This window comes from Corvus moneduloides, chromosome 5 (assembly GCF_009650955.1).
Source record: "Corvus moneduloides isolate bCorMon1 chromosome 5, bCorMon1.pri, whole genome shotgun sequence".
Lineage (NCBI taxonomy): Eukaryota > Metazoa > Chordata > Aves > Passeriformes > Corvidae > Corvus > Corvus moneduloides.
In genome coordinates this window covers 15,423,134-15,436,272 of record NC_045480.1, presented here as the reverse complement: position 1 = coordinate 15,436,272, position 13,139 = coordinate 15,423,134, and the positions used below count along the sequence as shown (strand labels likewise).

Genomic DNA, 13,139 nt, shown 5'->3' with positions numbered 1-13,139 from the left:
AGTCACGCTGTTTGCAACTGCTTTGAGCTGCTGTCCCATTGCCCGTGGGTAAGGGGGAGGGGAGTGAAACTGTGACCATCACACGCGTTTTGAGAACAACGTTACGGGGCCCGCTAGGTCTGTCCCCCTACGCAAACCTGGTGCCTTGTGCCTGCAGGGTCCACAGAGCCAGGGGGAGCTTCGGGGCGGAGCAGCAGGACGCGCTGGGAAAGGAGCCCGGCGCCGGAGGAGTTAACGGCGGCAAGATGGCGGCGCGCCGGCCCACCCGCCTCCGCCCCCCGCGCGCGGGGCAGTGGCGCGCGGCCGGGCCCGCGGCTGTCGCGCGGTGATGAGTCACCGGCAGGCGCGCGGCGCGGGGGCGGCGGGCGCGCAGCGGGCGGCGAACATGGCCGGCGTGGCCGACGCCGCCGCCGCCGCCGCGCCGGGCAGCGGCGGGGACGGGCGGCAGGACAGCGGCCGCGACGGGCGGCAGGACAGCGGCCCGCGGGGAGCCGAAAACTCTCTGGGGGAGTAGCGAGCCGCGGCCGCCCGCTGCCGGCCCGGGGCAGCCGTCCCCGCATCAGCGAACGGAGACGTTGGGCTTCTACGAGAGCGACCGGGGCAGGAAGAAGAAGCGGAGCCTCCCGGGTGAGGGGCGAGCGGCCTCTTCCTCGCGGCAGCAGGGGCCCCGGGATAGGGTGGCCCCCACGGGGGACCGGGGTGGCCGTGGCGGTGTTGCCCGGGGCGGGCGGCTCTTGGCAGCGCCACCGCCCGCCCGTGCGAACTTGGACGAGCGACTTCAGAAAGTGCGCCGGGACCGAGCGGGCCCCGGGAGCGCCGGGCGGCCTGCAGGGAGCCTTCCCTCACCCCCTGCCCGTGGGTTTGGTCCGTGCAGTGGCAGGGTCGGTGCGGTGGAGCCCTTCGGCGTGGCCGGCTGTGTCCCGGCTCTCCGCACGAGTCGGCTGGGGAACGGGAGCGCGGGCGGACGGGTCCCCGTGCCCTGTCACGCAGTTTGTCAACTCCTGCTGGTCAGGAGGTTTGTAAGCAGCACGGGCATCATCCGTGGAGGTGTGTTGTGCCCTGGAGGTGGATTCGGGCTGTCTGGTTCGATACCTGCCCGGTTCCAGCGGGCGCGCTGGGTGACAGGAGTGGAGAGGGGCCGCTCAGACCGCGGCCCCGCGTTTCCCGAGCCTCGCGGGCCGGGAGGCTGCGGGTTCGCTCACCTTTCTTACTGAAGTGCTAGAAATGTTTCATCGTCTTAGCAGTTCTTGCTACACGCTCACAGCTGTGAGTACAGGGGGCTTTGTCTCTACTGCTGGTAGTAACGGTGCCGTTAGAGCTTTGAAGTTGTATGCGGGTTATTAAAAGTCATTTAAGGTAAATGAAACTTACCAATTGGGTATTTATAAGGAAAAATAAGGGAAAATGTCATGCCTTTGCTATCAATCTGCAGCTATGTTTCCATTCACACTTCAACTGGTTATTTCAGATATCTACCAAGTAATTTTTGTAAATAGCCCTGCCATTTTTGTAAAAACTGTCAGTCTGTCAGGACTGATTTAATGTTGGTAAGGTTATAAATAATTTTATTAGCACTGTATTCTTAATTGATTAGCTCGCTGAAAATTTGGAAAGTGCCTGAAGTGTTAAACTTTCAAGGCTTTCTCCCTCAGTCTTCGCTTGAATGTGATAACCCAAGTCTTTATCAAAAAAAAAAAAAGGGAATTAGGATTTAACTTTAATTATGTGCCAACAATTGAATGCTTTCCTTCTGAGTTTGATGGGTGCGCTATCTGTTTCTTATGTGTTACCTCGTCGGACATGCATTATCATTGATTGAAGTTCTGGGGTGTTGATGAACACTGCAGAACATAAAGTTGATGTAATTTCCGTAGTTATAAAAGAATTGGCCTGATTGTAGTAGTATGAATTACTTTGAGGTGAAAAAAAAGAATGATCAAGTTACATACTGATGTGCCTGAAAAACAACTGAACAAATAACTTTATGAAAAGGGGATTGTTATTGGAGATGGTGGAGAATACTTAACTATGTTCATGTAGTTGATTTGAAATTTCTAAATAGTTAAAAATCTTTGGTGCTCTCTGACACTTCATGGCAAGAAAACATAAGAACGGGCTTCTTGACTGAGTAACTAAAAATTCTAACTCACCTAAGGGTAGCAATGTATTAAATAATAGAAGTAGGGTTTTCTTCGCATTGATGAAGCAGGACTGGTACTGTAAAGAGAAGTTGATTAGAGGAGAAGAGAATACTTTTTTAAAGATATATTTTCTTGATTGATTGATTGGCGTGCTTGTGGAAGAAGGGTGTATTTAGGATTGACAGGAGTGAAGTGAGTGCCTGGAATTGTTGTGTTTAGGATTAAATTTATGATTATATCATAGAAACTTACTGAAGTGCATTGCATTTCATGTTTCCACAACTTTTCCTCTCCTTTCTGGTTAATGGTTATCCTTCATGCAGCTATGCATTGAACTATAACTTAGTTAAATCATTATCTTCTTACCTTGAAGGAATTTTTGTCCTTTTATGTTTTTCGAAGATGCTTATGCTTTCCTGTCCTGAGTTGTGGAGATAACTGAGCATGCTGTAAGCTTTAAGAGTATGCTGTTTGAACAGATTAAGGTTGGGCCACAGTCTAAAACTTTCTGACTGCAAAAGAGGGGTATTTGAAGTAGGGAAGGAATTTGAAGTGGGAGGTAGAGTTTACTTTTAAAAGAAAATGTTGCTTGATGCTTTGATAGTAGAATTAAGTTGTTTTTGAAATGATTTATTACTTTGTTCTGCCTTGATGTCTCATGCTGTTCTTTTGGTTACTGTGTTTTTCCTACAGGGTCAGCCACTAATCTGTTTTACAGCTGGCAGAGCTGAGGCTGGTGCTGGGTGGCATTAAGTGCTCAGAAGGGAGGTGGCTGAATGACTGCCCTCTCCAGTGCATCCTCTGTCACTGGAGAGATGATTTTGCAGTCACGGTCTGGAGCCTGTGTATTGATCAGCCTCAGTCATGAGGATTGATTATCCCTCAATATCTAGGACATGAAAGTCTAAGGTGTTGAAAACTTAAAATCATTTGGTTTTCAGCTACAGCCCTGTAAAATAGTTTGTGTGAGGTAAGAAGGGGTGGGAACAAATAGCTCATTAGCTAAAATCTTAGAATATCTGAAGTTGGCAGGGACCCATAAGTTACTCCATGGCGGTCGCCCATATGCATGTATTTACTGTGCAGGAAACTTCAGTTGTTTGAGACTGCTTTATCTCTAAGCTAGAGAAGGTTGTTTATTTGAGGTGGAAGAAAATACACCTGGGCAGTTAAGAGTAGTTACTTGGTGTGCTTATACATATCTCTTTTTACTTTCAAGTTTTTAAACAAGGAAGAATTGTCATAACCAAAAAAGTTACAACTGATAGTGTTACAAAGGAAGATTCCAGAAAACAAGTTTGCTAGAGGTCTGAGCAATTATTTCAGGGAATGAACTTTGATTGAAACTTTATACATAAATATTAGTTTTTTACTACTCGTTAAGCAACATGTTGCTTTCGTTGTTTTAAAATAAATGCCTTTAAGGCTTCAAGTGGTTTTGGCATACTTAGTAGAAGTGGATCAGTCAAAATCACTATCCAGTGACAAGCTCATACATGGGAAAATGGTTCAGTTCTCATAGTTTAAAGAAAATCATGATTTATTAACAATACATAATTAACGGGTAGTTAATGAGTTATAGAGCTGTGATCAGTATCAGCAACATGATAAATGACAATTCTGGACATACAGAGAATATTAATGCACCCCCACAAACAACAAAGTGCCTGTAATCCTCCCGAGTTCTAATCATACCCCCTACCCAAGGCAATGAAAGTTGTAAACACACCCTCTTTTGCTTCTTTTATACTTCTGCTTGAGCTGATTCCTTCTTTGCCTTAAAATTCTTCCTAATATTCTGGCTACTGTTAAAGTCTTCATCTTCGACATGGTGGATATTGAGAAGGCATTGCCTCAGACAGTTTTGGGTGAATTCTTCATACAGTGTCAGTACTTGCATTCCCCTTTTAACAGCTGTTACCTAAGCCGTTTTACTAAGGGTATACAGCCTCTTCCTGTCCTGAAAAATGTAGAGCATTCTACCATGCAAGGTTACTTCCCCCTCCTCTAGTCCCTAAGACTTTGGCTAAAATTGGAATTTATTATTTGTAACATGTGCTTGTATCACAGTAAGTGTCTGTAGCTTTTCATCTGTTTGTCTAGATGAGTGATTTTCATCTTCTAGGTGTTGTGTGAGCACTGAAAAGTTTCTGTTTTTAAATGCCAATAACCAGAGATGTTGGACTTCATTGTAGTATTCTGTCACTTCTTAAGTGTTACAAGGAGGTGGTAATGTCAGACCTTGTCAGTGAATGTTGAAACTTAAGTTCAACCTTCCTGTGCTGACAGCCTGAATTTCCTAATTATAATTTCATATGTTATTAATTTTGCAAGACTACTCTGTACAAAGTCTTTTTCAGAAGCCATATGAGCAGCTTAAACACAGGTCAGTCAGCCTTCAGGTTATTTACCTACAGCCGTTAAAACCCAGGAGACCTGTACGTGCTTGATGGCTTTTTGGTTGTGAAAGACCTGATCCCCAAAGGTTCAGTGTGCTTGTACTGTTTGTGCACTGAATCGCTTGGGATCAGGTATCTGTGAGCGTTTTGCTCTTGCAGAAAGCTGTTCTTTAAAATAAAGAACAAGTTGTTAATGTTACTAGGAGAGAAAATAGCTTATAAGAGGTCAAAAATAAGAGTTTAGTAAATTTAGGAGGACTGTTAATGCATTGAGGATTAGATTCACTCAGCATATTGCATTTTGTATAGCGACTTTGAGTAATGTTTTGTATAAGTGGGATGTCTGCCTGGGAAAAGTAGCTTGTTTGTTGGGAGGCAGCAGGGAAATGAATGGGAGAGCACCGGACTTGCATCTCCTATAACTCCTTCCATACAAAGTTGTTTAAACATCAGCAGAAACCTTTTGTGTTAGAGGCCATATAAGTGAAACATGTAGAAAGTAATAAGAAACAGAAGTATAGCAGCTTGTCACCCTCTGGAGGTCATGCCTGAAGTGTCTTCTTCCTGTGTGTTTTTCTGAATAGATCTTTCATTGCTGAGATTCATCAGTGCTGAGCTGACAAGAGGTTATTTCCTTGAACACAATGAAGCAAAATACACAGAGCGGAGAGAGAGAGTGTACACTTGCATGCGGATACCAAAAGAACTGGAAAAGGTGAAGTATGCTTTAACATTTGATTCAATTTAGAGATGAAATCTGTTGAAATAAATTATTTAAAGAACTATTTATTTTTAAAACATTTTTGCTACAAAAACAAGATGTAAACCTCTATAATGATTATTTTTCAACGTTAGTAACTTAAACATTTTTGTTTCAGGGTTTTTTTGCCTGTTTACCTGTTGCTACTGGCAGCTCATGTTATTAGCAGAGACAAACAAGTGCAGATGATGACAAATTAATTCAAATATAAAGATGTCACTGATACTTAAAGGAATAGTCAAAAGAAACGTTTTTACAGCAAAATGTAATTTTACATCAAAAAAAATTGTTCCAAAGATTTTTTTCCAGCGTAAAATTCTCTGAGGGTGGGAAAGTTCCAGTCGTATAAAAATATGGTGACAGATGAGTTTTTCTAAGGTTTTCATAGTCTTTTATTTTGCTTCTTGCCACTGTTTACCACATCTTCCCTCTCTGTCCCAGTGTTATGGCCCTTCATGAGGGATTCTTGTTACCTCCTTTATGTCAGCTTCGATCTCATTTTGGCCCTGCAGTGAGCCAATTTTATTCTGGCTTAACCATGTTGATTTGGGAGGTGGCAGCAGCAGCAGTATTCTCAAGGATGATGAGTAAGGCAACATTGGTAATAAGGTTTGGCTACCCTGCAGTGTAATGACAACATTAAAATTAATACTGCTAAAATTCCCAAAATCTCTAGGGATGAAGTTACGTAGGGCTAAATCAATTTAACTTACACTGAAGGAAGAAGCTTGTTTCACTCTTCCTCCCACTATAGTCTCCTGCTTTATGCATACTGCCTGTTTTGCATGAGCTGTGCTGCTTGTTGGACCATTCCAGGACTTAAATCAGCTCCTAATTCGGCAGTGAGTGTTTTCACTTTTACTCTGAGTGGTAGGATAGTGAGCTGGCTTGTTCAGCCAATATTCTTGAGAATGCAGAGTCTACACAAGGACAGAAGGGGAGCTTTATAACTATAGATGAAAGAGCAGTGGAGGAGGGAGGAAGGGTGGGTAGGATTCCCTTGGTCAGTAGCACTCATCTTCCCCCTTCAGTATCATTAAATTCATCCTTCAGCCATGATGAGGCCTGGCTTTACCAAATTAAATTGCCAGTCAGTTACTGCAGAAAATCACAGAATGAATGAGATTGGGATGGATCCATGGAGATGCCGTAGTCCATGCCCTTGCTTAAAGCTCTGTCAGCTACAACAGGTTGTTCAGGATGGGAGGCTTTGAACGTGTCCAGGGATGGTGTCTTCACATCCTCAGTATTTACCCATTCCAGTTTATGATAGATTATTCTACTTATGGTAGAGACTCAGTTGAATGATACAGCATTTTTACATCATCTCCATTTTACTTATGTAGATTATTGTGTGCTGTCTCCTAGGCACAGAAATTATTCTGAGGGATCATCACCACAGCTTTTCAATAAAACTTTCAGTGTGTAAGAACATGTAATATCCACCAGTCTTTTTATAAATAAGACTAATGCTGTAAATGGTGCAATTGATGGGTTATACATGTAAATCGAACTTCAGTTTGTACTTTGAATATGAAATATTATGACACTGAATAATAAAGAGATTTAAAAAGCGATGGTTATCTTTTTACTGTGAGATTATGAAAAAATTTTTTAGTTCTTTGCATTGGCTTAGTCCGTGTTAGTATATATACTAACTATATCAAATTGAGCACCTAGAAATCTACTAAATACTGTACAGATCATCACCTGTTGCAGAAACCACTTGGCTACGTGATACAAAAATCTGCTTACTTGAAATAAAGCATGTGAGACACTAGTAAAGGAAGGGAAGAATTTTCTTAATGGCTTGTTTTGTTCACTGCCTAATAGGATCAATTGCAGAATAAGAATGAAAACTAGAATCAGGTAGAGTGAGAATAAATTGGAGTAAATTTATCAAAGCCTAATCTCGGGAGGTATTACTAAATAGGCACTTATTTAACATCCATAATTTTAGAGAGGGATGTAATGTTCAAAGGGTAGTATTTTTGTTGTTGTTGTTCTGAGTACTCCTTTTTTATTTAGAGAAACTAGATAATTTACAATGTAAGTGCTACTTCCACTCAAGCATTTTATGCTTTTTCAGTGGAAACTTTTTGTTGTAGTAGGTTACTTACACTAAGTGAGAAGGTGGTCTCTATTCCTGCCATCTTAAGGTAACACCTTCCAGTTGATCTCAAAATTAAACTTTGTGCTCCTTTGTTAAATTATAGTTATGATGATGGAAAAGCACTGTAGGCTTTTCTGTTAGTTCCTCAATATCTGGAATGGAGCAGCAAAAACAATGTTTACAGAAAGGAGTAGAAGGTTCAGCGCTGATTATATTTCATTGTGTGCATGTGGTAAAAACATTGGGAAAATGAGTACACTAAACAATAATTGCAAATACTAGTGCAAGCTTATAGAATGTGAAAAAACTTCATTACACTCAGACAGAGAAGTCCGTCTAAAAGAAAAAGTAGTGTTGTTTTCGAGATTGTAAAGATGTCCTCAAAGAACACATGCAAAATGACAGGCTTTCTGTTTTGTTTGGGTTAAGGAGTTTAAAAATAGTAAGTGTTCAGTTCCAGTCATCTTCAGTGCTTGAATATTCGACAGCTAGTTCAAAAGTTATTTTAAAAGAAATAGGTAGCTTAATGGCATATTAATGCGGTGCAGAAATTTATCCACAGTTCATGTAACCACTGCTCCTAATAATTTTGAATAACAACTCAAAATGCTTAAATTTTAGGAAATTGTACTAGAGATGAATGAGCGAATATCATGAGAGAGACCTTAACATCATGATGGTATTGAAGTATTCTACCACTGCAGAATTGGTTGAAATAATATTATAAGGGAAAGTAAAAACTCAGGGATGATGGCAGTGCTGTTGTGCCTGAATCAGTCATCTTATGTGGCTTGTGGATTGATGTTCTGGAGTGCAGTCTGTAGGATTGCTTTCAAACTTACAAGGATGCATGAGGTGTAAGAGTGTTCAAGGGACATGGAACTGGCCATTGCACAAGCTAACAAAGAAGGTACTTTGAAAGGCAAAGGGATTGTTAGAGATAAAAGTAATTTACTTGTACTTTGGTTTACACCCCCACCCCAGTATCTTCCTTTCCCATCAGCAGTACATACAACTTTCATATGTAAATGCATATCCGTCATGGATATCTAGGTCTGCTTAGATGTTGCTAGTCTTAGTTGTGTAGGCAGTTAAGATGGCTTCTATGGGATTATCCTTGGAGAAAAAAATACTAGCTCATGGTCTGACAGAAGCATAAGAGCATATGTCTAGACTTGCATTCAGGTAGAACCACAGAATCATTTAAAGAGCAGATAAAGAAGAAATGTCATGTGGTGAGAGTCTGCTATATAGGAGCTTTTGAACTGTAGAGTTTACGTCTAGTTAAATTATCATAAAGTTGCTTAGCTTGTAGCCATAATGAATGGCTTTAGTGTTTCTGTAAATTAAGGATAAAACATTCAAACTGAGGGCAACTGGAAGTTTACCTCTTCATATTTTATATTCTTTGTATGGAAAAGGTGGTTATTCTCTGAAGGAGATTTACCATAGCTGTAATGAGTTGTGCAATAGAAAATTTACAAGGTAATAGAAAAATTTTTGGGGGGAGGAAATAAGATTGAAAAAGGAGGTAGGCAGAAAATGGCTTTGCACATTTACACACAGCTCTGTGGATTTTTTCCCCCTAAGGTTAAAACATGAACTTTTGTAACTGTAGACAAAAATCACTACTGGAAAATGAGCTACAGTTACGTTCAAGTGCAGTTTATATATTAAATAAAGACTAAGTTCAGTGAGCTGTGAAAGTCTACAGAAGCCTTCCCTGCTTGGACCTTGTGGTGCAGAATTTGTGCTGAATAGTCTTCAAATGCATAGCATGTTAATTTTTCTACAGTTCAGCTGTTGAACAAGTGAGAATATTTTGCTTATTTGGTTAATTAGTCTTATGTAAATGTATTTTTCATAACAATTCTTTATAAACTTTTTGTAAATTTTACAAACTACTAACATACTTCTGTTTTATTTTTGTAATTTAGTTGATGTTTTTTGGAATCTTTTTGTGCCTGGATGCTTTTCTGTATGTGTTCACCCTGCTTCCTTTGAGAGTTTTTCTGGCAATGTTCCGGTTCATCACTTTGCCTTGCTATGGCTTACGGTAAGTCGATTCAAGAGAAAGGTGTTGATACCCTTAAATAATGTTTTACCGTTTATGTGTGTGCTTCATTTTATGGCCTTTCAGTGCTGTTTGAACTACTAATGACTTCTTCCACTGTAAAATAGAAGTCTCTATCTAAACTAGCCAAAGTAAAGGTGTGTGTGGGACCTTTAAGCTTTACCAGCAGTCACTAACTGTCATCGTTGCTTCCTTCAGACACAACAGTTTGATAACAGCACCACTTAGGCATATTCAGGTTAGTAAAGGACAGAGATGTAACCTTACCTTATAGTTGTGTTCTTTTATCTAACATCTACTTGAACATTGTTTTAAAATTTTGGATTTGGCTTATGTCTTTTGATAGGCTCTTTGATATTGAAACAGAAGTTGTTTGTTTTTTAACAATAAAAGTTTTCCTTATTTTCATGGAAAACTTTGCTGAAAAGATCCCTGAATAAAGTGTGTTCTTTTCTTTCCTCTGAAGAATCTTAGGGAGTAAAACATGGAGAGGAAAACCAACCAGAATATTAAGAAATTTTACATCTTGCTTTTCAGCCTTGCTTTTCTGGTCACATCAATACTAAGAAGTTGCTAATACATAAAATTTTTAGTTTACCTTTCTGGCACAGACATCAAAAATTGGATAGAATTAATTTCTTTCATAAAATTTGCTACTTCACACTAAAGATGATTGCATAAGCCTTAAGTGTAGCCTAAAATAAAAGGAGCATTTGTATTCATGTTTTGGGGTTTTTTTTCTGTATTTTCTAAAACTTGAAGTTGATTTATGGTTACTGATTTTTTTTTAAGTTGTTTTTTTTAATCAAGTTGCTTGTATTTGCATTATCAGTATTGTCTTGTGTATGTGAAGGTCTTTTAGATGCATAGTTTAGAAATGTATGTTCTGATTACAGCAAGTGCTAGGCTAGTTGCAAAAAAGTAATATTTTAAAATACAAGCTAAAGTTGAAATGTTTGTATTTGGTGATGTTTAACATAGGCGCTAGATGGCAGCCTAATGTTTTATTGTGCTGTTATTTTTGAACTGAACCTCAGACTTTTATTAGGTCGAGAGAGTTTTCTTAGCTGTATAAAAATGACAGCTATTTGGTTTTAGACTAATGTCAAGGCAAATTATGTGCCTATTTGTAGACATCTATATATATGCTGTTACTAAATTCAGGTAAATGTAATGGATTTCAAAGTATCATTTCAGTGTTACTGCTGTTCTGTTTAAGAGTGTTCTTCCTGGTTTATAAACTCAGCTTTGCTTTTGGCAAAGAAATTTTCTGCTCTTCTGAAGTTACAATTAAAGATTTCAAAGGCCAGTTGCTGGTTTTGGTTATTGTTCAATATATTGTTATATGTTGTTATATGCTGAAGAAAGTGACATTTGAAACACCATATGCACTCACATGTATGTGATATGTGTATATATACATACATGCACCTGCAATGCTAATATTTAGTCTGCTTGCTTGAGAGTATTTTGTGTGTAGGGCACAATAGAAGCTGGTTTCATCTATTGAACATGATTGTGTTAACTTTAAACTGTTACCAAATAAGATGCAGTGAAGCTGAGATTATCTTGAGTGAAGAAGGCTTTGTTTTTGTAACAACTCCTAAAGCAATTTCTTTCGTCACAGTTTCCTCCAGTGTGTTTGGAATTTAGTTTGCTAGAGTCTCTTCTTGTTCAGTATCTGAGGCTTTGTCTAATTCATTCATGTTTTATGTCTATAGTATGTAATGGAACTTCTTCAGATCTAAATGATTCTTATTTCCAAATATTTGGAGCCTGAATAGGGGTTTTCTTGTTGTTTTTTGTAGTTATGCTGATTTTATTTTTTACAGCAAAAGATATTTGTGATTTTCTTCCAGCTCAGGAAATACATTTTTATGTGTTTGTAACAAAATAGAGTTGAATAGGTAAAGCACATTTGTAATTACAAAAGGTACTTACAAAGCAGGTGGCTGTTTATCTTTTAGCTTGCTCTTCCTTGCAGATATCAAATAAGTGTTGACTAGTTGTTATTTGAACCTGCCACATCATATTCCATTCTGTGTAGTAAATAAAAGTGCTCCTCCCTTCATCTTGACTTTTTTCTTAACATCTCAGTGAAGTAATTGAGCAGTGAGTGTTCTGTTTCCCTTCCAGGTTACTCTTTAGTTTATTTATTTCCTCATAATTCTGTCTTCTCTTTTCAGTGTAGAGAAAGATTATATTACCCATTATTTCTTTAAAACAGTAAAACCACATTCTATATAAATGGGCTAATTACTATCTATGGTATATTATGTGAAGTGCTTAAATATAGGGGAAGTGGTTTAAAGCCTCTTCCACATGTTGTAATATTTCATTTTACAGAGTTCTAGAAGGAAACAAAGAGTAATGTATCTTAAAATAGTTTCCTTTTTCTGCCTAGACAGTGTAAACACTTCAGTTTGACTTCTAAATCATCCTTCCTCATCACTTGATCTTTCATTTTGAGCAAATATAGTTCTGTGTTTTTGTCAGAGCTATATTGGTGCTCACAAAGCAATTTTTTTTAAAACTTCAAGAACTTCAGTCAGAAGAATCCAAGGTTCTATCACTGAGTGAACTAAACTGCTGGTTTAATTACTGTGATCAAATTGACAAAAGCTGAATCAACACGTGGTAGTTTTGGCAGATGCAACTTCATTACTTCTGTGCTCTGTAAGTGGCAGGTTGCTTTTAAAAAAAAATTAACAAACTTCACAAAATTAGATTACATCCTCTGAAATTGCGAAAAGTCAGCTCTACTGTATTTTCTTTTGAGTCAAGAAAAGAACTTTCCTAAATTATTGTCTCTGGATCTTGTAGGCTACTCTCACTTTATTAAAATATTCTTTGACAGTATAAAAGGTTTGTTGTTCCAGCAAAGTATGTGCCAGGGTAGACAGAGAAGTAGACCTGGTAGAGTCAGTTCTGTTTGGAATTACAGTCCTTGGTGACAGGTTCCTAAAACTGCCTCTTATTTGTGGTTGAAAAGTACAGTTTCATTTTACAATTCAGACAATTTTTTTATCAATACCTCAGACCCAGAGATTCTGAGTAGATTAATATTGCTGCATGTTTTGAAACTCTTTCATAGAGCTAACTTATTATTTTTCTTGAAAATATGTTGCATACCAATAAAAGGTGATGTGGGAATGTGGAAAAGCTCTTTTGTATTATTTGTAAAACACCATGACATGAAAGCTAAAATTCTATGTTAGTGAAACTCTGATGGGACTCCCAGTTTAATTATGTTTAAAGGCATTTTACATCATCTCCACAAGCAAGAAAGGATTTGTTATGGAAAGTGATTTTTTTTTTTTCCTCCAAATTCTAGTTTTCTCAAGAAAATACAGTAGAAGATTATGAATTTTCTTATACATAAAGATTGATTGACAAAACCTTTACCAGAGGACCCCCCCACACACACCCCCCCACACCTCATCTCGGGGGGTTCCCCACCCCACACTGCTGGGAGTGGTCCAGGACCCTTTGGGCTCTTCCCAAGAGATGAGGGCAGCACAAGGATGGTGGAAGCCAAACAAGATCCTGCTGTATGTGAGCACATGCCCCAGCACCTCCAGTGCCTCACACTGGTGCTGAATCCCACCGGGAACTAGAACATGGTGCTGATGACACCAAGTTCGTGGGTTCA

General features: G+C 39.4%; 1 protein-coding gene across 1 annotated transcript in view; it reads left to right on the top strand.

Annotated features, from left to right (window-relative positions):
• Positions 1-385: 385 nt before the first annotated feature.
• Positions 386-13,139, top strand: part of TAPT1 (transmembrane anterior posterior transformation 1) — a 51,026-nt gene continuing 38,272 nt past the window's right edge. Inside the window, 4 exon segments of the mRNA XM_032108917.1 lie at positions 386-471; positions 473-627; positions 5,125-5,255; positions 9,351-9,469. Coding sequence (XP_031964808.1) covers positions 386-471; positions 473-627; positions 5,125-5,255; positions 9,351-9,469 — 491 coding nt within the window.